Source organism: Lissotriton vulgaris, chromosome 6 (genome assembly GCF_964263255.1).
Source record: "Lissotriton vulgaris chromosome 6, aLisVul1.2, whole genome shotgun sequence".
NCBI lineage: Eukaryota > Metazoa > Chordata > Amphibia > Caudata > Salamandridae > Lissotriton > Lissotriton vulgaris.
Genome location: NC_141694.1, coordinates 704,958,604 through 704,981,369, shown reverse-complemented (window position 1 = coordinate 704,981,369; position 22,766 = coordinate 704,958,604). Strand labels below are relative to the sequence as shown.

Below are 22,766 nucleotides of genomic sequence, written 5' to 3'. Positions count from 1 at the left end.
CACGTTTCAAAATCTGCAGAACTGCTCTCGCATCTTTACAAACTTTTTCTACCCCTTCTAAACTTCATAGCACTTCCCCATCCTTCAAAAGTGTATACTTCCCATCCATCAAAAATCTACACCTTCAAAATATACAGACATTTTCTCCCATGTTTTACAACTATGCATAACTCCCCCTAACTAATTTGCAGAATGTCTTCTGTTTTCCCACATCTGCTGCCTTTTACAGCTCTTGAGTCACCTCCATTTGTTCAGTTTCCTTAACAGTTGTACAGAATTCCCCCCATCCCTCGCAACTCCACAGAACACAGTTAGCAGCTTTCTTGAGCTCCTCTTGCATCCTTCCTAGTTCCATAGACCTCGCTTCTATTCCTCACAAATCCAAATAACTCCTCTCACATCTTTCACAAAAATACAGAAGTCGCTCGTGTGCTTTGACACTACAGAACTTGGCTCCTATCCTTCAGCAACCTACAGAATTGTTACACTCTTCACAATTCACAGAATTTTACTTCCACGCTGCATACAAGCTCCTAATGTTGCATACATCCTCCACAGCTTTCCAGAACCTCCACTATCATCCACAGTATCATAGAATATCCCTTTGTTCAAATTGTTGTCCATCCAATCTCTCATCTGAGGAACATCCTTCTTGTACTTCGCTACTTTTCAGACTTTCTCCATATTTCACAATGATGTAAGACTAAACTCTTATCCATCCTGATTCTTTAGATAGTTGCTCCACCCTTTGCAAGTCTTGGTTTTGGGCTGTCATCGATGGTGCGTCGTTCTCCTCTGTTCTTGCACTATCTGCTTTGAGCAGGGGCTGGTCATTACGTGCAATCTTACATTTTCATCTCTTGCCTTCACACCACCTAGTATACAGCATGTGTGGACATAGGCTGTATGTTTCTACACACCAAAAAGATGATGCTGCTACCGTTAAGAACGTTTTTCACAAAGAACATAAGCAGGAACGGTCTCAGGGCGTTCTCTGGGTCACAGCAGAGGCACAACAGTGAGAAAAAGGTAGAGTGAGTAAACCATGCACAGGCTAACATTGACTGGTTTCACATGGAAATTTTTTTAAGTGTGGAGTTTTCGAAGTTTAAAAAATTCCTGTAAAATCAACCGAACTACGAATTCCGATTTACTCACCTGTTATCACGAGAGACCTCAGTGCTGCATCTTTGAGCCCAGGACGGACCCTGAAAAGTAAATGTAACTATACTTACAGTAACTTGAATTTCCTTCCATAATAGAATTTCCAAGTAAAACATGTCAATGTTAGCCTATGGAAGGAAATTCAAGTTACAGTAAGTATAGTTACATTTACTTTTCAGGGTCCGTCCTGGGCTAAAAGGTGCAGCACTGAGGTCTCTCGTGATAACAGGTGAGTAAATCGCAATTCGTAGTTCGACTGATTATAGAAGAATTTTTTAAAGTTCCAAAACTCCACACTTAGAAGAATTTCCAAGTAAAACATGTCAATGTTAGCCTAAGTGTGGAGTTTTGGAACTTAAAAAAATTCTTCTAAAATCAGTCGAACTACGAATTGAGATTTACTCACCTGTTATCAGGACAGACCTCAGTGCTGCATCTTTTAGCCCACTACTGATCCTGAAAAAAAGATTCTAATTGTAGTTACAGTAACTTGAATTTCCTCCATAGGCTAATATTGACTGGTTTCACTTGGAAATTTTTTTAAGTGTGGAGTTTTGGAACTTAAAAAAATTCCTCAAAAATCAGCCTAACTACGAATTCAGATTTACTCAGCTCTTTTGGAGAGAGACCTCATTGCTGCATCTTTTAGCCCACTACTGATCCTGAAAAGTAATTCTAATTGTAGTTAAAGTAACATGAATTTCCTTCCATAGGATATCATTGCCTGCTATATAAAATATATATAAATTAAAAAGATATATATATATAAAAAAAATATTACAATATCAATATTTTTAAAAACATTTATTGTTCAATTTATATAAAAAAATATATGTAATTTAAAAAATAATATCTAAAAATAAATAATTTAAAATAATGTAGTAAATCAGTATAAAAAAAATATAACAATTAATACATTTAAAAATGATCATTTAAAAAACCTTTGAAAGTCACTGAAAAAAACCATAGGTTTCACCAGCGTTATAGTTAAAAATGAGCATTTAAAAAACCTTAGAAATATCGCTAGTGCGCTGGCTGCGCGCACAGTAGTACCTGAGGGGGTGATACACCTGTTGCCGATGTTATCAAGGCGCCTACCTTCTTTATCTGGTGGAGTGGTGAAGGATTCCTCGATCTCCATTGTGCGGCTTGAGAAATCACAGTCTTGTTTCGGTTGCCCTACCAGACACGCTGGCGCATCATCAGGAGCCTTGTATTTCTGGTCTATTCTAGGTAAAACTGCGATCACTGTAGAAGGTGTTCAAGACTTTCACAACTTTCTCCCAAATATGGTCTATTATAGGGATTGCCCTCACAGACTTTAAAATCGTTAAGAAAGCAGTTAGACTGCTTAACTGTTGTCTAACTAAATCCAAAAGGCTGCTCCTTTCTAGCAAGGCGTGAAAACCAGTAATTTTCTCCGGTGGAGAATCCGCTGTTTAAGGAGCTGGAGAAGAAGGGGTCAAAATGTAGTCTTCCCACTCATTGCCAGCTGGTCTAGCACTTTGAATTTCGCTTTCCTCCACATCTTCATCATCAGAGGTGTCATGCTGCTGCGGAGGTAGAACACTATCTGTTCCTGGAAACATTCTAGGCGAAGGTTCAGGCATGCGTGGCGGAGATGCCTGTGGAGGTGGACTTGTCAATGAAGGGAAACTAGCACGATAATCCTGCCACATGTCTTGCAAATCTTGAAAAAATGCAACAGGAAGGTGGACCATGGCTCACAAGCAGGTTCCATGGATTGCAGTTTAGCACGTGGATTATGAAACTCCTGTTGATAATATCCCTTATAGTCATCATCATCATCATCATCTTGATACTTGACATGAAGCTGAGAAGGACTGTGAGCAGTGCCATACATGTCCTCATCTGACTCTTCCAAAATTGTTGAAGGAGGAAAAGGTGAAATCACTGAAGGATTTTGAAGAAAACACCTCATCTACTATCGTCAACGAGAACGTCGTCTATGGATAAAGCAGAGTTATAACGTCAACAGTCTTAAGGCTGGGTGTAGCATGCCTCGTCGTCAGTTTTGGCTGCAGCAGCGGTGTCTGTCGTCGACGAGGACATAATGGTAATTGCCGATGAAGTTATCGCCGTCATTGCTGTCGATGCACACACTGCTGTTGCGGTTGTTGTCGCAAACGGAGCAAGCGTCTTCGAGGAAGTAGTCTTCGACTGTGTAGGGATCGTCGACATGGAACTCATTGGCGGTGAGGGTATCTTTTAAGAAAGTTACAATGTCCCTAAAGTCAAAGAGTCCAGTGAAAAACGATCAACCGGGATTTAGTACCCACTGCACTTCATATTCATTATTAGACGCAACCACCAAATACGTATGAAATAGTCATATAAATCACAATAGTTCAGTAATATATAAACCCTAGACTGGAACCCAGCATGCAGTATTAACAATCACTCAAAGACAGTTTTGTGTGAATCTGTGGCAAGTTAAAGCAATACAACAAAATAAATTAAAAAATGAGCATAAATTTATTAGACTTTACAGATTAAAAAAGTTTTTGTTTTCACACAATTGTTGAATACATAATGTTTAGCAAAAATACAATTTAATACACAATACGTTAAAAATGTTCTTGAGAAACTTGCCACAGATTCACACAAAACTGTCTTTGAGTGATTCTTAATACTGCATGCTGGGTTCCAGTCTAGGGTTTATATATTACTGAACTATTGTGATTTATATGACTATTTCATACGTATTTGGTGGTTGCGTCTAATAATGAATATGAAGTGCAGTGGGTACTAAATCCCGGTTGATCATTTTTCACGGGACTCTTTGACTTTAGGGACATTGTAACTTTCTTAAAAGCTCCTGAGGGCCTGTCTGCCTTCTACCCACTAGAGAGAGCTCACAGGGTGCTCGCTAGACCACCCCAACAGGGGCGGCCCCCACGACCAGTAGTGACGAGGCTACTACACTATTGTGACAGAGACCTCCTGCTCCAGAGAGCACGCATGCAAGGCCCTTACCAGGTAGGAAACAGCAAGGTAAACCTATTCCCGGACTACACATAGGAAACTCAGCGACGGAGGTCCTCCTTTTTGCCGTCAAGAGAGAACTGAGGGACGAGGGACTCCAATATTGGCTGCTGCTTCCGGCCAGACTGCGAATCATTGCAGATGGCTCGACTACTTTCTTTGACACACCGGAAGAAGTACGTGCATGGCTCGAACTGTACAGGGCAGGTAAAGATGGAACGGGACACGCAGCACGGATTCCCACGGACCCACTACCGTAAAGGAGATCAAGGAGGCTCCGACGACGCCATGGGAGCTCAAAGAGACCACTGTCACATGAAACAGAGACTGAACGGCGACTGGCAATTGATGCGGTGATAGCGCTGTCGAACCCACAGGGCCAACAATCTCCGGAACGAACAGACTCCGACAAAGGCAATGATGAATCAGATGCTGAACAATCTGAGGCGGACAGTACACACCTGCCGAAGGTCACACCAGCCACGGCAGATGGGATGCTGGACGAGGGTTAACATGTTGTAAGCAGGGGAAACCCAATTAACCCTTGTAGGCTTGGGCACTGTACGGTTAAGGTCAAAGTGTGCTACAAGGGACTTAATTGACAATAATTGAAATTAGTTATGAGTTGTACTAGTGTAACACACTCAAAGGAATCCACAGGATATCATACTGAAAATAAAGTCGAAATAAATCAATGGAAGGATAACAATAGAACACACAGAGATGGAAGTTCGGAGAGATTTATATTTACTTAATTTCTGAATTAAGTCCCTTGTAGCACACTTTGACCTTAACCGGACGAGGGTTAAGGCGGCTGTGGGACTACCTATGATGAACTGCCCTGATATTGCCGGACTCATTACCAAAGGTTTGATATGTGACTGGAGGGGAGGGAGATAACAAGAGGCAGTCTAGGATATATGGGAACATAATTACGCTAACCTGAAGAGGAAGCTGGATTGTAGTTCTAGCACTGGCATAAACTCCTAGGTGTGCACTGTCGAGAGTCTAGCCCTGGACTGTTGGGGGGGAGGGGGGTTAGTAGAGGGGTCTGATCATAGAGGGCTCAGGGGGACACTGCGATTCAGAGATTCGGTGGCGGCTACCCTTTGGTACCCAATCTCCCCTCATTGCCCATAAGGCATGCCCACAGTGTCTGCTGTCGGGCCTAACAGTTGTTTGACAATTGTCATGGTTTGGATGGGAACTGGATGGGAGCTCCTAGTTCCTGTTCTGGGGGGGAGTAGGGGGTCTAGGACAGTTGGGGAGGGGCCATCGCCAACGCGGAAATGGAAGAATGTTCTTGTTCGCACAGAATGCTATGGGAGAATGGCTGATTCAACTAATTTGAGATGTGTAACCTGGAATTTGAGGGGGCTTCACACTATGACGAGACGACAAAGTTCATGCCTATTTAGTCCTCAGGGGAATACACACTGCACTACTCCAAGAAACACACTTAACGAAGGCAGAGGGAATAGCACTGCAGAGAGGAGGGGCCAAGTGTATAACATCACATACTCTGCATTTGCAAGGGGGACATTGATTTGGATTAGAGCGGGGTCCCTTTCCAAATGACCAGACAAACGAGGGAAGGTATGTAGCCATTGAGAGGAAACTAAGAGGCAGGGACATCGCCTTTTGCAGTATATACGCACCCAATGTTGATCAGTTGAGCCTTCTGGCGAGGATATCTGGAGCTCTGGCGCATTATCTTGCGAGCGAGTCCTCTAGTAATGGGGGGGGGTTTCAATTCTGTTGCAGATGTCTCCATAGACAGGTTACACCCTTCTACTGGCAGATTCCCTGATACACCGCTTGACCAAAGGTAGACTAGATTGGCAGGTGCGCTGGGGACTGATAGACGCCTGGCGTGCGCAGCATCTGGGAGACCGGGATTACTCCTATTTCTCTAGCATGCATGAATTGCACGTACGATTAGATGCGGTGCTATGTTCCCCAACAGTAATGCCGACTATTATACGAACTGAATATCTAACCAGAACGGTGTCAGATCACAACCCTCTGCTAGTTACCATGGATTGGATGGCTGGGATCTCATGAGTCCCTACTTGGAAATTGCGCCCCGAATTGCTAGATGACCCGCTTTTCCATGCCGCACTGGAAGAGGGAATAACAGTATTTTACAGAGAACGCTGGTACGACTGCGACAAGGGCGACAGAATGGGACGCTTTTAAAGTCGTCATCAGGGGACTCTGCATAGGGAAACATGCAGGAATACGCAAAGTACTCCTGGGAGATCTGGACAAAGCTGAATCTAAACTTCGAGAGGCAGAGATAGGGAGACCTGGCCACCCTGAATTACAAGTAGAGGTTAGTGCAGCTAGAGAGGCAGTAGCAGTTGAAGTGGAACGCTTGCGCAGTTTTGACCATAAGGCATACATGATGAGAGCGCATGTGGAGGGCGACAAAGCGGGGACTCTATTGGCTTGGTTAGCCAACCCCACAAAGAGGGGTTCCCCTATTCTAGCTTTGAAAACGGAGGAAGGGGACATGGCCCATACTCAAAACGAAATTTTGCAGTATTTCAAGCTCTATTATGAGGCACTTTATAAAAGTACACTAGAGATCGGAGACCCTGCCATTGACATCTTGGACGGACTGACTTTGCCGGGACTAGATAAAGAGCAAGCGAAAGATTTGGGTAAAGACATAGAGCTCGGGGAAATTCAAGGTGCCATTAAGTGTATGGCCCATAATAAAACTCCAGGGCTAGATGGGCTGCCCATAGAATTCTATGGGAAATATGTCGATCTATTGGCGCCGAGACTCCAAGAAGTCTATAAAGAGGCAAGAGAGTCAGGACATTTACCCCAGTCAATGCGTGAAGCGCTGGTGATCCCACTGCTGAAACCAGGGAGGGAGAATAAGAAGACGGCCTCATATAGACCACTGTCGATGTTAACCACCGACTACAAGATACTGAGCAGCATACTAGCAGCCCGATTGTTACAATATATGACCACACTAGTCTACGACGACCAAGCTGGCTTTATACCAACGCGGAACACTACAGTGAACACCAGTGCAACTACTGGACGATCATCCAGAGACGCACAAACCAATGTTACTATCAGTAGATATTGAGAAAGCCTTTGATAGGTTAGAATGGGAGTATATATACAAAGTTTTGAGTCATTTTGGTTTGGGAGAGGGCTACTTACAATGGACGAAGGTACTGTACACGTCAGCGGTGGCCAGAGTGAGAATAGATTCACTGATATTCTCGCAATACCCGGTGGAGAGAGGTACGAGGCAGGGATGTTAGTTATCCCCGCTGCTGTTCGCCTAGGCGATAGAACCCCTGGCAGTTGAAATTAGGACAGGGAAACATTACGGAGGCCTGGGAAGCAGGGACAGGGAAACATTACGGAGGCCTGGGAAGCAGAGACGGGCAACAGTACGTATCACTATACGCGGACGACCTACTGCTCTTCCTGGAAAACGCTGACAGGGCAATGACAGGGGCGGAAAGCCTGCTCTCGAACTTTGGGGAAATCTCGGGCTTGAGAGTAAATTGGTCCAAGACATGTCTGTTCCCGGTAAGGCAGGGAGAAGCTAAACCAAACTTAGTCCGAGCAGTGAGCTAGGAACCCACCTGTTTAAAATACTTAGGTGTACACATCTATCGCACGGCGGCGGACATGCTGGAGGGGAACGTGGGCCGTGGTGTGAGAGCGCTGAAAGGTAGCATGGCCTTCTGGGCCACACTTCCGCTGTCTGTGATGGGCCGCATATCCCTCTTGAAAATGGTGGCACTCCCTTGTTTCCTATATTATTTTAGAACGCTACCAGTGTGGATACCTAGTTCCACTTTCAAATTATTGAAATCGCTAATAGTGTCTTTTCTCCGGGGTACCAGCAGGTGTAGAGTAGCATAGGCGATGCTCATAGGACCCAAGGCCGAGGGAGGACTGGCGGTCCCAGACTTTGAACTATACTATCTAGCGGCTCAACTGCAGATCTTCACACAAGAAATAGCACGGGAATTCAGAGAACCGGAGCATAAGAGGGGTAAGGGAACACCGAGCCACGTCCTCTCATACATAGCTTTGCAGTAGAAGCTAGAACTCAGGGACCTTCTCACAGATGAGAAAACAATCAGACTCTGCTGGAATTGCTCTCAACGCAGGGCGGGAGTGTTACATCCATATGCACCCGAGATACCGCTTGGGATGATCACGGCGTTGCCACGCGGCGGAGATTGGTCACAATTACAGGTTTGGAAGGAAACTGGGTTACAAATGTTAGGAGACCTGTACGAAGATGGGGCTATGCTGCCCTATCAAACTCGCCAAGAGGAGATTTCTTGCTGCATGCAGCGTGAACTAGAGCGATACAGGCGCACTGGAAGGAAGGACTGATGAAACCTAAGACATCGATGGCCTGCCAGTACACCATGATGGCAGCAGGGATCTTTAAGGAGGTCACATGTTTGTACTCTAGAATGCTCAATGAAGGCCTGCCGCCCCTAGATACATTGAAAGGAAAATGGGAAACGGATTTAGGTAAAGACATCCCTGAGGCAGCCTAGAAGCAGATAGTGCGACGAGCATGGAAGAGCACGAGGAATGCAAGGTTCCAACTAGTGCACTTCTATGTACTCCACAGGGCATACCTGACACCTGGGAAAATCCGGAAATATTTTAAGGCGGAAGAGGCGGCATGCCCCAGATGCACGAGAGCTGGGGTAGAACTGGACCATATGCTCTCGTCCTGCCCAGCGATGGGACTCTATTGGAAAGAGGTGGGTGATACCCTAAATGCGATAACAGAGGAGACTGGAGTTTGATATGGCCATTAGTATACTACATAGGTTCCCCCACACATCCAAGAATAAGATTACGAGTAAATTTATAGATGTGGGGCTAATATTGGCAAAACGAGAAATTACAAAACACGAAGGCAACAATGGGTCCCACCAGCAATAGATGGAGGGCGGAGTTCCTGAAGTGGGCCACCGGGGAAAGCGAGCTGAAATATCAGTGGGCACTTAGGCAAAACGACGATAAGGCACTAGAGGCAGCAGCGGCATGGGAAGCATTAGTACAGGCACTACTGGAATACGAGCCACATGACGATTGAGAGAGGCAGATCACTAATAGGGGGAAAGCCTTGAACCATAACAGGTACATCGAATTGATTAACACATAGCCACTCCTAGGAACGCCTCTCAAAAGAGAGCAAATACGATTGTCTGCGTCGGGGTGGGAAGTTGGGGAGGGAAGCTATAGTTTTTAGCGGAAGCTATAGTTTTTAGCGGAAATGGGGGAAAGAGTTATGTTGCAAAGGGTTTTGTGACATCCGGTGCATAGATAGCGAAGACCTAAAATATCATTATATCATGTAATATTTAACTGCTGGGGTTTTTTGTTTTTTTTGGTTGACTCTTTGCGGATGCGATGGAAACTATTATGTAAGGATTTATGTATGTATTATACAAAAATCAATAAACTACGTAAAAAAAAATCTTGATTAGCTATAATGACATCACCTTTGCAAATACTTTGGGGGCTGAGAACAGTCTAAACAGAAGAAGAGCGAACTTTTAAAGTATGCTGCTCTGGCATATCCTAGATATTTCCTGTAACTCTTGGAGATGGTGTCCTGAAGGTCTAATGACACTCCTGATGCTCAAGTACTTGGGAGGACTTACTGCAAAGAGATAATTTTCAACGTTTCTTTTCTTAGAAATTTGACAAATATTTAAATATTTAATACAATATGAAATTAGCTGAGAAATCCAGAAAGGGATGCATGCCACTTTTTAGGTTTTGCCTGCACAGCGTTTGCAAAATCTCTTTTAAAGAAAAAGAAAAGCTTAATAAGGGCTAAGAGCCCCCCATTTCTTACCCCTGCTTGGCTTCCATGCCAATTGTTTCCTTGCTTCTGATTCGGCAGCACCTCCCGATTCCTCTACTGCAGCCAGTGTTTGCCCATTTCGAGGAGCATTTACCAACGACAGCTTCCTGTCCGCATGTCCAGTGTTCTACCCCTGCGCTCTTCCCAAGGTACTTTTCTTTCACTTTCTTCCTAGCACTCCCTTTGAGTGCATGTGTTTGTGGTCAGCATCCCCTTTCCACATTGCCCCCGTCGTCTTGATGCCCCGGATTGTTGGGTGCCCTTCCTGCATCGCTCATTGACCCCCTCCCCTGGGTGCCCAACCATGGCCATTTCAGTTTTTCAAAGTCCTGGATTCTCAAGGCGCCTGCATGAGTAGCAGCACTAGCATACAGTGCCAATAGACATGCTCAAATAATGGCTCACTGTTATCCTGGTGCTACAAGTGCAGCTTGGGACACATATTCTAAGCGTCCCAGTGACATTTGTGAGAAGCAAGTTATACCTCTGGAGCATTTAGTTAATTACAGCTCTCTGTTGGACCGGATTAAAAAATCTTAAGCTATGTGGATTTGCTTCCTGTGTTTGTGAAGCAGCAGCCCTGCTACCAGTAGCTCAACGAGGCATTTTATCAAGGAAACACTATGAAGAAACAGAGGCTGTAGTGCTTTTCTTTGCTGCACTATGTTTTTGAAATGTTCTGATAATTGTGAGTTTGTCAGCTGTAAACCGTAACAAAATTGGCGTTTGACGCTGTGCTAATGTCTCCTGTTCCAGAGCAAAGAACATCCATCCACAAAGATCCAGTTATGGAAATATTAGATCAGTAACAATGTGGTCTTAGACAACTTGTGTCACAAAGCAATTTCGTAGCCGTCCACCGTAAAGCCAGCTGTGCTCCGAAGCTCCAAGTTTGTCTAATTGCAGACATTGACACCACCTGCACACCTCGGGTGAACTCCACTTCTGGCCTCTGTGGCATGCGTGGACCAGGACCAAATTCGAGTTGTGCCCAGTCAAAACCAGCACCCTCGCCTCCCGTTCTTGCTTGGACCATTCAACCTGCCCTCTTCCACCACAACCCAAGGCACTGAAATGCTCTCTTCCTGTCAACACAAAAACAGTGAAAGCAGTGTCCCCCTAAGAAAAACCTCAAAACCCTTTGTTCCACTTTAGAGCAGTTTTGCTGTAGGAGTAACCTGAAGGTCTCTTGTCCTACTGATAGTAGCTCTCCTTTAGGAACACAGCCAAATCCAACTCAGCCTCTCCTCTCATCCTTCCAAGGCAGAAACTAAGAAAACTGTTTTTTAAAAGCTACATCTTTGATGAACGGCAAATAAAAATGTCGTTATTGCTGTAATGCCATATTTATTTTTGCAGTTTTACATAGCGAAAAGGCGACCCAAAGGCATTGAATCACTTTACCTGAGCAACAGTTACATTACAAAAGGTCAGGTTCATTTGTAGGTATTGCCTGCACAGCGATTTCCTTTTTCTTTAAGCTATGTTGCACAGCAACATGTAAAAAAAACATTGAAAAAGCGAACAGATTAAGCATAGGTGACTCCTATTGGCTTAACCAATGCTGGTTTCATTAGTGGCAATTAAACAATTTGTTTAAAAACAATAACCTTTAAAATGTTAACATAATTTCTCTCACTGGATTCAATGGTTTACTGACAAGAATGTTAAAATCAAATTCAACAAAAGGCATCCCCATGTACCCTTTTCCTTTTTCAAAAGTTAGATCACAACGTTTTTTTTTTTTTTTTTTAAATAAAGTGCAACATCCAGGTAACATCCAGTCTCTTGGCACATAAAAAATGTAGGATACTAAGAAAGTGACAATGAAAGCATTAATGTTTAAACAACCAGGTTTCCATATTCTTAAAAAACTTCAAATGAGAAGGCTCCCTGTGAATGTGCAAATGACCAGACATCCACTGGAGGGCGCCCAGCATCTGAAATGCTCTGTTTCCCAATTTCTTGAATTTAAATGTTGCTACTTCAAGTAAAAGCAATACTCTAAGATGATGGATGGAGTGAAAGCCACCTGCGGCATTATAGAGAAATCAGAAGCAATGATCAAACTGATGTTTGCACTGACTGGGTCGGGCCTAGGGTTTGCTCCCCCCGTTTGGCATTCAAACAGGATGTGTGTAAGTTAGCAAGATTTCAGTTTTCAATGGATTTAATATCTTAGTTTTAATCTTTGTTCTACGGATCACAAAATGCACATCTCATGTCAAAATAAGCATTTTTGACTTGTAAAAAATGCATGCTTAGGATTGCGTAGGACTGCATTGTTCTGGGACCTTATGTACCTCTATAGAAACCTAAGGAGGTCAAAGTGCTCAAATTCCTCAGCCTGCATCCTTTGGCTATCCAACAATGCTACCTCCCTTGTGGTATACAGACATACACGTTTTACTGCAACTGCAGTCACTATCTGCCTAGAATAGGGAATTTGTTTAAACACGTGAAACAAGAACCAATACGAGAGAAACAAAAATACAGCATTAAAGAAGAATTGTAATTGTAAGCCATACTCTTCTGGAAATGAAACAACTTTCCACCTACTGTACCTTTTTATTATTGGCTACTCGTCTTAAATTATCTTCTTCAATATGAGGAAGTTGCAGAAAAGGAGACTTGAACTGCTGCAAACCTTGGACGGTAATTTGGCAAAGTTTCATGCAGTTTTCTAAAGAGCCCAGTGATGGAGCACGAAACTCCCTTTCTTGAGGGAAAAAAGAGAACATTAACTTATTACCTAGGCAAACAACTAGTCACACAAAGGGACAGTTTTACAAACATGTTACTATAAAGGTATAAACCTTGTTAAACAGAACCCCAATAAACCGTTGTGCAGACAAAAACACTGTGGACAACAAAGCTAATTAACATAACCAACTAAGGCTCCCCAAACTCTGGTATGACTGCACATTACCACTCTTAAGATTCCTTAAGCTTGTCTTGTGGAACTTCATAACAAAGGCAACACTCCAAACGTTTATTTCTCTTCCTTTTAGAGGATATACCGGTGCCACAATATCACTGCAATCACAGGTAGGAGATTTGTTCGGATATGGTCTTGTACCACCCCAATGCGCCAATCTAAGCATTGGTATTAAAGATAGAGTTGGTTGGTGGCTAATTGGGCTCATTTTATTACAACCAGTTGCAGAAACAGTTTTTCTAAAAGCAGACTGTCTCTACAGAGTGATGATTAGTGCAGATGTGTTTGTTTTCTCGGTGCATCAGCCATACAGATGTCAAGAGGCAGGGCTTGCTTTGAGAATGGGTGCCTTTGTCATGGCAAAAGAAAATGATAGGTACAATCCACATGACAATCCAGTTTCAGCACAGAGAACATTTAAAAACAACAGGCAGAGCACTACACTATAACTGTGAACCCAAAGGAAAGATTTTTTGACTGTGAAGGCTTGAATTTTATTTTATTTGAAGATGATAACCGTGCCAACAGCCTGATAAAAAAAAACTAGATCGCTTTTGTGGCTATGCTTGACATTCTGGGTAGGAATGGAAAATTTGATGAACCTGCGTGTGTACGAGGTTGTGATGTATCTGAAGAATGGAGTACTATTGAATCAGGTTTGTGCATCAGTACTGCCTCAATCAAGCACGATTATGAAGTGGTCCCTCTGTATCTTACCTACTGGACTCGGGACCAGGGGAAATTGAGATAAAGCATTTGCATTCAATCCCTCTTGCTACACAATGGTGCACTACAAGGTTACCATCCAAAATGATTTTTTAAGGGAGTTGATCAATTTAGATAGGTCAAGAATGGGGTGTCAGCCCTCAATGTCCTTTTGGGCTAGGCAATCTTTATTGAAAAAACCCTTGTTGTCTTTCCATTTAACATTGTAATGAGTTATTTCTTCCTGAAACAGTTCTATAATGCCAGGGACGAAGAGACCATCGTTATTACTTGGCCACTGTGGTAAGTAGTCTCAATAAACGCATCTTCTATCTCTGGGCGTTGAAAATAGGAGTTAGTATCACTCACTGGAACATCTACTGTAGACTTCTATGTCCAAATATGTAACAAGATCCTTCTTTCTTCACGTTTTATTTCTCTCTCTCTCAACACAGTCTCCCATGCTTCACAGATGAGGTGGGAGGGTGACACGAGAGTCTAGAAGATTTTCAAGGTGCAAAACTATAGGAAAGTAACTCATTTATTTTTTTATCATGAACCTAATCTAGACATGCATGCTGTGTAACACCAGTGAAGGGAACTATTTCCCAGAAGAAAAATGTTGCAAGATAGCAAATATAACAGTCAGTGGGTGTAGACACACCAGGTGAGAAACCTAACGTTAGCTTGATCAGCCTGAATGGCAAGGATCTGAATTCCTCACTGAATCAATTAGCAATATTGAACATGTACCAGGCTAGGAAAAGGGACTTTTGTCTGTTACACAAAACAGACTACTAAGGAATGACTGGTCTTTTAGGAGGTTCAAACTACACAGTATATTGCTGCAGCGCCAACGAAAAAAGGGTGTGTCTGTGCTCATAGGACGAACCTTCCAGGAGGAGGTGCTCAAAACGGAAAGACACGAAAGGAAGTTACACAAGTGATGCAGATGGAAACGTACTATTTTACAGTAGCATCTATCTATGCACCCACCTCAGACCAAGAGTAACTCATGAGAGGTACTTTCAAAGCCATCCCAGGGGCATACTGTTGTCGGGGTAGACTTGCACAGTAATGAATGCAGCCAAGGAAAACTAGTCTCAAGGAAGGGTCACACAAGTTCCATATTGGAGATGGGAAATTATGGCTTCACAAAGTGAGAGTGCAACAATGGCTTAGGTATCACCCACCAGCCCTAGATTACTCTTTTTCTTCGATCAGCCACTCACAAATCTGCAAGACTTGACCACTTCTTAGTGTTCGAGGTAGCAGCCTCAAGGATAACATCTGCTGAGATAGTCCACATCTCCCGGTATTACACAGCACCCATTACATTGACATTACAGACACCTGGATAAGGACAGAGAGATATAAGGTGGTGGCTTACAGAAAGCCTCCTTCACAGTGAGGAGATTGTGGTGCAGGGCAGGAATGCCTATCCTATTGAAGAGGGTGAGAATGATAGGGGGAATAGGATAGACAACACTCAATGCTGGTGTAAGTGGAAGCTTAATTTTGCAATCTGATAAGTAAGGACCACAAAGAAAAGAGGGAGCATCTGGAAGGGGCTCACAAACCTACTGGCCCAGTCAAGGAATGATGTAAATAAATTGCAGTGAGAGCCCATGTGGAAATGCCAGAAACCCACAGAGTGAAGCATCATCTGTTGCAAACCAGACAATGATATTATGATGGAGATAACAAAACTAGAGAATATTGGCCTATAAATTGCGGGCTAAAATAATCTCTGAACATGTGTCCTCAGTTAATGACTCAGCTTGGTAGGTCTGTAGTATAGATGCAGACATTCCACGAATTATACAAGACACTGTACTCAGCCAAAGCAGTAGATGGCAAAGAGGTGGATTTTTATATGGAATGTGCCCAAGCGTGAGTGTTCACTGAAGAGCAGAGCCTAGAACTGGGAAGAGCAATGTGACCCGATAAAGTTGTTGCTGGTACCTTGAAATTAAAAGTTCACAGAACGCCGGGTTCGGATGCTGTGGCATTGCTAGCCCACAAACCTTTTGTAGGGAGCTAGACTACATTATCACTTGCCTTTAACTCAATATTTGGGTCTGAAGGCATGACAAAGCTGGTAATAAGCCGTCCAATGACCATAGATCAAGTTAAGCTTGAAATGAACAAATTGCTGTGCAGGTCATACATGGCAAAAATCACTGGAAAATGTGGAGGCTAAACTAGTCATGAGAATATTGTCTAAATGAGTGGAGACAGTCCTGCTGTGTAGGATACAGCCAGATCAATAGAGTGTCATACCTGGCAGAAGGTGCAGAGAAAACTAACAGGCAAAGCACGAAGGATGCGATGGAGAGACTAAATCCTTCAAAAAGGTATGGACACTCTTGATCGGCATAAATACTTTGATTCAGACACACTCATCTGGGGTAGAGGTCGAGTTAGTGTGAACACTGACAACGAACTATCGCCAAATCATCCCAGACACATTATATGCCTTTGAACGCAGACTGTAATTGCCTCCAGTCATATGCCTGCCATATGTTGAACATTCTTGAACGCTGGAAATGCTTCCCCTCAGAACTCATCTAACAGGGCAAACTGTAAAATGTTTTGACAAGTATATGTTTACCTCCAGGTCAGAATTTTTTGCAATAAGTGCACGTACGCGGGGTGCAAGATAGATTTTCCTTGGCCACACGCCGTAAAATTGCAACAATACCTAATTTCCAGTGTAACGGCGTCCAGCTAAAAAACTTTTTGCACCAACGCGCTTTAGAGATTCTATTGAATTAAAAGGGTAGCGAAAGTGTTGGGAAGATGCTCAGCAACTAAGGCGGTAAGATAGGTAGAGTGCTTGTTTTGATGTATGATTTCTATTTAAAAAACTGTTTCAGGTGTCCTATAAAGAACAGGTTGGATTGGCCTACCGTCCTTAAGTGGATACTTGGATAGAAGCAAGGATTCCCATAATAGATGTGAGTTGTTTTGCCGTGAAGGGTAGAGGTACAATTTGGAGGTCTCTAGAACCAAAATATTATTCAATTTGGTGTCACTCATTGTTTCAGGTTAAATTATTGTGGAACAGTGGATTTAAGAGAACTTTGAACAAAGTTGAGGCAAGAATCAGATAAAGTGGACAAAAGTGGCAACACGATGTGTCGGTGTGAGGTGGATGAGTTGATTTCACAAGAAGGTGTGCAGAGTTCGTTAACATAGGAGTAGTTTTGTATTATTTTTCAGGGCTCGTGTTCTGAGTCCTGAGGAGAACCCCAAAAATAAAGATAAAGGTTTGAAGCAAGTCAATTGGTTTCATCTACCAAACAAGTGCATTTCAAACCAGGTACTACTGGAGCTCAGAACCAACATAATCCTCAATTGTATTGGGGTTTTTCCCCATGAGCTTAATATGGGCACTGTTTGGCTTTGGCCCATTTAACAAGGAGCTATAAACTAAAGAGAACAATGGAAGCTCCTGGGGCAGTGTAAAAGTCAGAACCTGGCCTTAAGAAACATTTGAATCAGATGATTTTTTAAATGATTTTTTGCATGTTCTAATCGTACATATTTTATGTTAGTGTTGTATTAATTTGCACACTCCCCCAAATAAACTGTCTGTTAGTTGATTACGTTTTCTCTATGTATTGAAAAATATTAAACTGCCTGTATTTTTCTAAATATGAGAATGTTCTACCAAAGAGAATAAGAATGAGTAAATAAATGGTGATCATAAGAATGGAGTTATATGATCACGGATTTGAATGTGTCAAGTGACATCAGTACTGGCACTTGTGAGGTATGTATTTTTTTTTTTGAAAACCTTTATTATATTGTTCAACACAAGTTACAAAAGTAGCCCTGCAACGACAGGGGCCGGTACCACATGTATGCAACACGGATCAGTAATGCCAATAACACAGCTCTTCAGCCGACAACCCATGGGTCCGGTAGCGGTAAAGGATAGACGATGTGTTGAGAACATTTCGAATCAAGGATATGAATAAGGTTTCATTTTATATTTAACTCCCCACTAGCAGCGTGCCTGTCGCCCAGAAGCGTCCCTAAAAGAAGAAAGCAGCGGAGGAGGAGAAACAAAAAACACACTCCCGGACTCCCCTACCCCCCACCAGATGCGACCCCCCGGAAACAAGTTCAAAATAAAATGCAGCAAAATACACAATCAGTCCGGGGAAGTACCAAACATACCACCCGACTCCCGCAGTTCACAGGTCACAATCCCAGCAGCAGAATAAATTATTGTCCCGTATCCTGAAAAGCCCCACAAGTTAACCCTGGCCAGTACGAATGTTCACTGGAGCACTTATAACCCAGGCCACAGCAACAGTGAGAGAAGTAAAGCTTTCATGAAAATTCAAGTCAGTACGAACAAGCCAAATAAAGGATAAAAGTTCACGATCTACACAAAGCAAGCGTAGAAAAGTGTGGAAGGATGATGAAACTCTCCAATAGTCATAGGTGATCCTGTTAAGGCAGTCAAGGTTGTCCATAGTGATATTTTCTCGAGATAGGGCTCAAGCAGGGGACGCTGACAATGTTCACGAGCGCGTGATCTGTCTTATAGGAATCCGCAACGCCAAAGGGATCCGGCTTCTGCACAGGGACCTCGAAGTTGGATATACGATGTTCCGTTGGTGGCACCGCTGGCTGCGATGATGGCAAAAAGCTGCTGTCCGGTCAAGATCGTCCATTGTTACCGACAGTGCCTGGTAGTTGACGATCTGTGAGTGGAGCGCTCTAATGGCCGCCATTACGGCGTGCAGTGGTGGCGTTTTTGTCCCCTCCATCTCCTCTCGCAAGCAACAGATCAGGATGCAAACCCCGGAGGCCGGCTTCTCCGGGGTAGCAGGCAAATCTGGAGCGGACACCAACAATGGGCGCTCACCTCACGATGTTACTCCTTCGCCGCTGATCAGGGCTCCCGTCCGCACCCCCACGACAAGCTTATTATGTCTCCGGGCGTCGGGTACGGGGCCGCAGCAAACTATGTGTCACGCTGTAGCGTGTGTGTTGCAGGCAGGATACGAAATCGCCGTCAAAAACAGGAAGATTATAATCTCCATTCGGGAGACCGGACAAAGCCCAAGGTTCACAGCCGATGTTGTTCAATTCCAGCCCGGATGGGTTGGAAATCGAGGCCCCGGCTTCAGCTCCGGGGTAGGCCAAGAATGAAACATGGCATATCTCGGTCACCTGGTATGATTTAAAGTTTGGGATTGCGCCTTCAGAGTCAGTTACCCCTCATATCTACGGGAGTCCGGTGTAAAATCAGGATAACCTGCAGGATATACGAGCTGCTGGCGAAGGTCGGCGGAGCCGGGAGCTTATGCGGCCATCTTGCTTGCCAGCGTAGCTCCTCCTCCACTTGTGAGGTATTTTGAGTTTAAATAGGGCCTAGCCTTACTGATTAAGATATACTGCTATTATTTCATAGGCCCTGAATAGCCATTGTGAACCACCAGCACCTACTGTTAAAGCCTGGTTACATGGCGTTAAATGTAACAATTTTAGACCTGTTTTCGTGTATGCCACATCTCCAGCAGATGGAGGTCTATATTGGGCACACTCAAATTATCGAGCCAGGCAAGAGGACTTCTTGTTAATAACCTTAAACCATGCACACCAAGATACAAGCTAATGTATGAAATATAAACTAAAAAATGTGGAACCGCTGTATGGTAGATGACAGTAACTGATGCACAAGGATCTACTAAACTTTTAAAAGATAGAGCGAGGGGGCGTGGCTAGGCGCCGGCAGAAATGGTCGCCTGAATCGACTGCTCCGTCCACCCTAACCCCCCCCAACAGCCTAAATCTGCCGACTCCTGTACTTCTACGGCGGCATCGAACTCCCCAGCATAGCGGTACAGTCTGGTCTAACTCAGGTCCCGCTGCGCAGGACCATCACCGAGCACCGGCCGTGAGAGCGGCGGCCCAGGGGCGGAACCAGAGCGGGAGTGTGCGGCAGACGGCCACTTCCCTAGGCGAGTCCCCGGCTTGAGGCCTATATGGAGCGAGGCGAGGCCTGTTGAATCCCGAACAGAGTGTGACGCCTCAGAGGGGGACCGCAACATTGACCAGGACCCGCAACACATTGTGGAGAACTCGACTGCCTACGGGAGGTGTAATTGGGCCGATGAGAGGAGGAGTCATCACGGGCGGACGGAGGGCCCGGACTAGAAGCACAGCGAACGGGGCGGCGGGAGAAGGTAACCCGCTCTACAGCCTACAACTTTGGCGGGCAGTCTCCGACGGCTTGGTGAGTCCCAACCCCGCATAACAGTGAGCACCCGTAGGCAACTCGAGTTGGGCCGGTGCTGCTGGGCCTCCATACTACCTGCGCCAGACGCCCAGGACAGGCGGGCCCCATGGCAGGAAGCAGGCGCTGGGAGCACAATCGCCGCACCGCCAAGCGACAGCCTGCTGAGTGACATTGTGCCCCGGGAGGTAACTCTGCTACAGGGACTCCGTAACCGGCACCAAAGGGGGCAGTGAAAGCCTGTGAAAACAGTGCATCCTCAGAACCAGACCCGGTGATCTACAGAGCACTACCACGAGGACGTCTGGTGCACCTGCACCGATGTATAGAGGGACCCAGGACTTCAGTGCGCAACAATGAGGCCCAAGCAGGGTACGTCCACTCAGTCAAATAACCTGGACAAATACACAGTCCAGAGGGGCGCACAGCGGACAGAAGAGCCGGCCGTGGACTCACAGGGCCAGAAAGAACCGTCCCTGACCAGTATCATGACGGCCATACAATCCTTGGGGGCATCCCTGGAAATGAAAATAGACAAGATTTCTATAGAGGTTAACCTTCTACGCATGGACCTAAGCAAGACGTCGGAAAAGACCAAAGCGAATGAGGCGGGCATCGCAGAGCTGCAGACGTCGACAAAACAGCTGGAAAAGCGGGTGAACGATCTGGTCCATGAACACCGCCAGATGGCGCTTCGGCTGGAGGACCAAGAAGGAAGGGCCCGAAGAAGAAATATCCGCCTGGTAGGTGTGCCAGAAGAAATGGAGTGGCCCAGTACGGAACTCTTTGTCGAGGACCTGATCCTTAACCACCTCAGGCCGAAGCGTCTGTCTAAAATATTTACAGTCGAGCGAGCACACAGGGCACCCATTCCAAAGCCAAAACCAGGGACGCCGCCACGAACAATCATCGCAAAGATCCTCAACTATAGAGATAGAGACGCCGTTCTTCAGGCAGCTAGACAGACTGGAGACCTGCGGTACGAGAACGCCACAATAAGGTTTTTCCCGGATTTCACCCTCCAGGTTCAGAGGGAGAGCCGGTCCTTTGCAGGGGTCAAGGCGGCGCTGAGAGAAAAGGGCATTAAGTACATGATGTTTTTCCCGGCCAAACTCAAGGTCCTTGCCGGAGGAAAATCCTTCTTTTTCATGTCACCATCGGAGGTGCAGGACTGGATGGACAGAGAGTCACGGAGGGTCAAGGTTGGAGGGACACCCGAGGTGGATCTCCGGGATCTGTAGATAGGAGATCGGATCTGGACGGCCACAGTCAACGCTCCTGGAGATCCCGCTCTGTGAGCCCGAGATGGAACACACTCCGCGATGCAGCTGGACATGAGACTGAGGGACCCCTCCGCAGCAGAGTGGTAAACTGTAATGTTTTGCTTTGAACCAGGTTCCAATGTGCCGCTCAACAATGGGATAAGGGTTCCACCTAGTGACACTGCTGGGACAGAATGCCAAACACACTAAACTGCAGGACTTATGGACAGATTACATGCCTTACTGTTGGGGGAGAGGGACTCGGGCAGCGGGCGGGGCCGGACCAGCACACGCACCCGGGAAGTTGGTACACCAGGAGGGGAGGACGGGTCTCGTAGACTTCTAGTTCTTCCTATTCTGGATAACATTGGGCGAAAGGCACTCTGCTAATTGTGTATGTGGGTAGTTTCAAGCCTACGGAGCAGAGGAGCAGGGAGGGGAGTAGAGAGGGGGGGGGGGGAGTTGGTCAGTTTGGGGGGGTGGGCTGAGATGAGGGAAGCTAGAGGCTGGACAGAAATAAAGGCACAGAATGATGTTTAATCAAAATTGTCCTTAGCCGATACTGAACAAGCCTGCCCAAGGTGCATAAACTACTAAGCAATTCCCTCGGACAGCTGTACACCAAGTCAGATACTGGGCCAGGCCAAGCTGAACTTCAATGAAAAGGCCCTTGCAAACAGGTTAGGTGCTGCTATTACAGAAGTCCAAAAGTTATGAGTATCATAGAAGCCATAAACGTAACAATCTTACTCACATGTCCTATTTCATGTATACTGAACTTGTGGAACTTTTCAGTAGCTCCAATACTGGAGGAGTAACTACAGACCCATACTCAAAGTTTTAAGCTAAAAGAACAAGTTACTACGATAATATTCTTTAGGTGGATAGTCTAACTGCAGATTCTTCACGTTTAGAACATTTCCAGGTGTCTGACTAGATCAGGACATTTTTTCAGCAATGATTCCCACTTGGAAGGAGAAGGAGCCAAATTGCTCCACAGTAACTTCAAACTGCCTAGGAAGTAACAGCGCTTTCTCATTCTGCTCCCGCAGTGGCTGCAACTTTGAATCAATTTTAGAGCAGTGATTGATCATAAGAAGTCAGGACAAGTAACTGTGCATAGACTCCAGTTGCGTGCTCATAACGAAAAAAAACTAAATTTAGGTCACACTGAAGCATGAAAAATGGTCTTGGAAGAAACAAAGGCTTCAGGAACTTTAGAAAATGCATCACAACTGATGATTGAAAGAGTGAGAACTCGTGAGGGAAATAAACCACAAATAATCCTAGATTTAGCCATGCATGGGGTTTAGATCATGAACCATGCACCCGGTGACAAACGTGGATGGATGTCTAACTGGAAAAATTACATCTGCCACTTCGCAGGGCATGTCAAAAGAACTTAGCTACCAATGCTCAATTTTCAGGCATGGAGGTGTAAGTTGTAGAGACTCAGATGCATGATCTCTGCTGTTCTGAAAGGAGATCCTCCTGAGGGCAGAGCCATTTGGAGGGTAAATGTTCAGGTGCTCTGGGTACCACTTTCTC

The 22,766-nt window shown here is 44.9% G+C and overlaps 1 protein-coding gene across 1 annotated transcript in view; it reads right to left on the bottom strand.

Moving 5' to 3' along the window:
* SEC63 (SEC63 protein translocation regulator) overlaps positions 1-22,766 on the bottom strand; it is a 611,233-nt gene that overhangs the window by 237,426 nt on the left and 351,041 nt on the right. Inside the window, exon 12 of the mRNA XM_086926685.1 lies at positions 12,619-12,773. Coding sequence (XP_086782811.1) covers positions 12,619-12,773 — 155 coding nt within the window. The remainder of the gene's footprint in view (positions 1-12,618; positions 12,774-22,766) is intronic.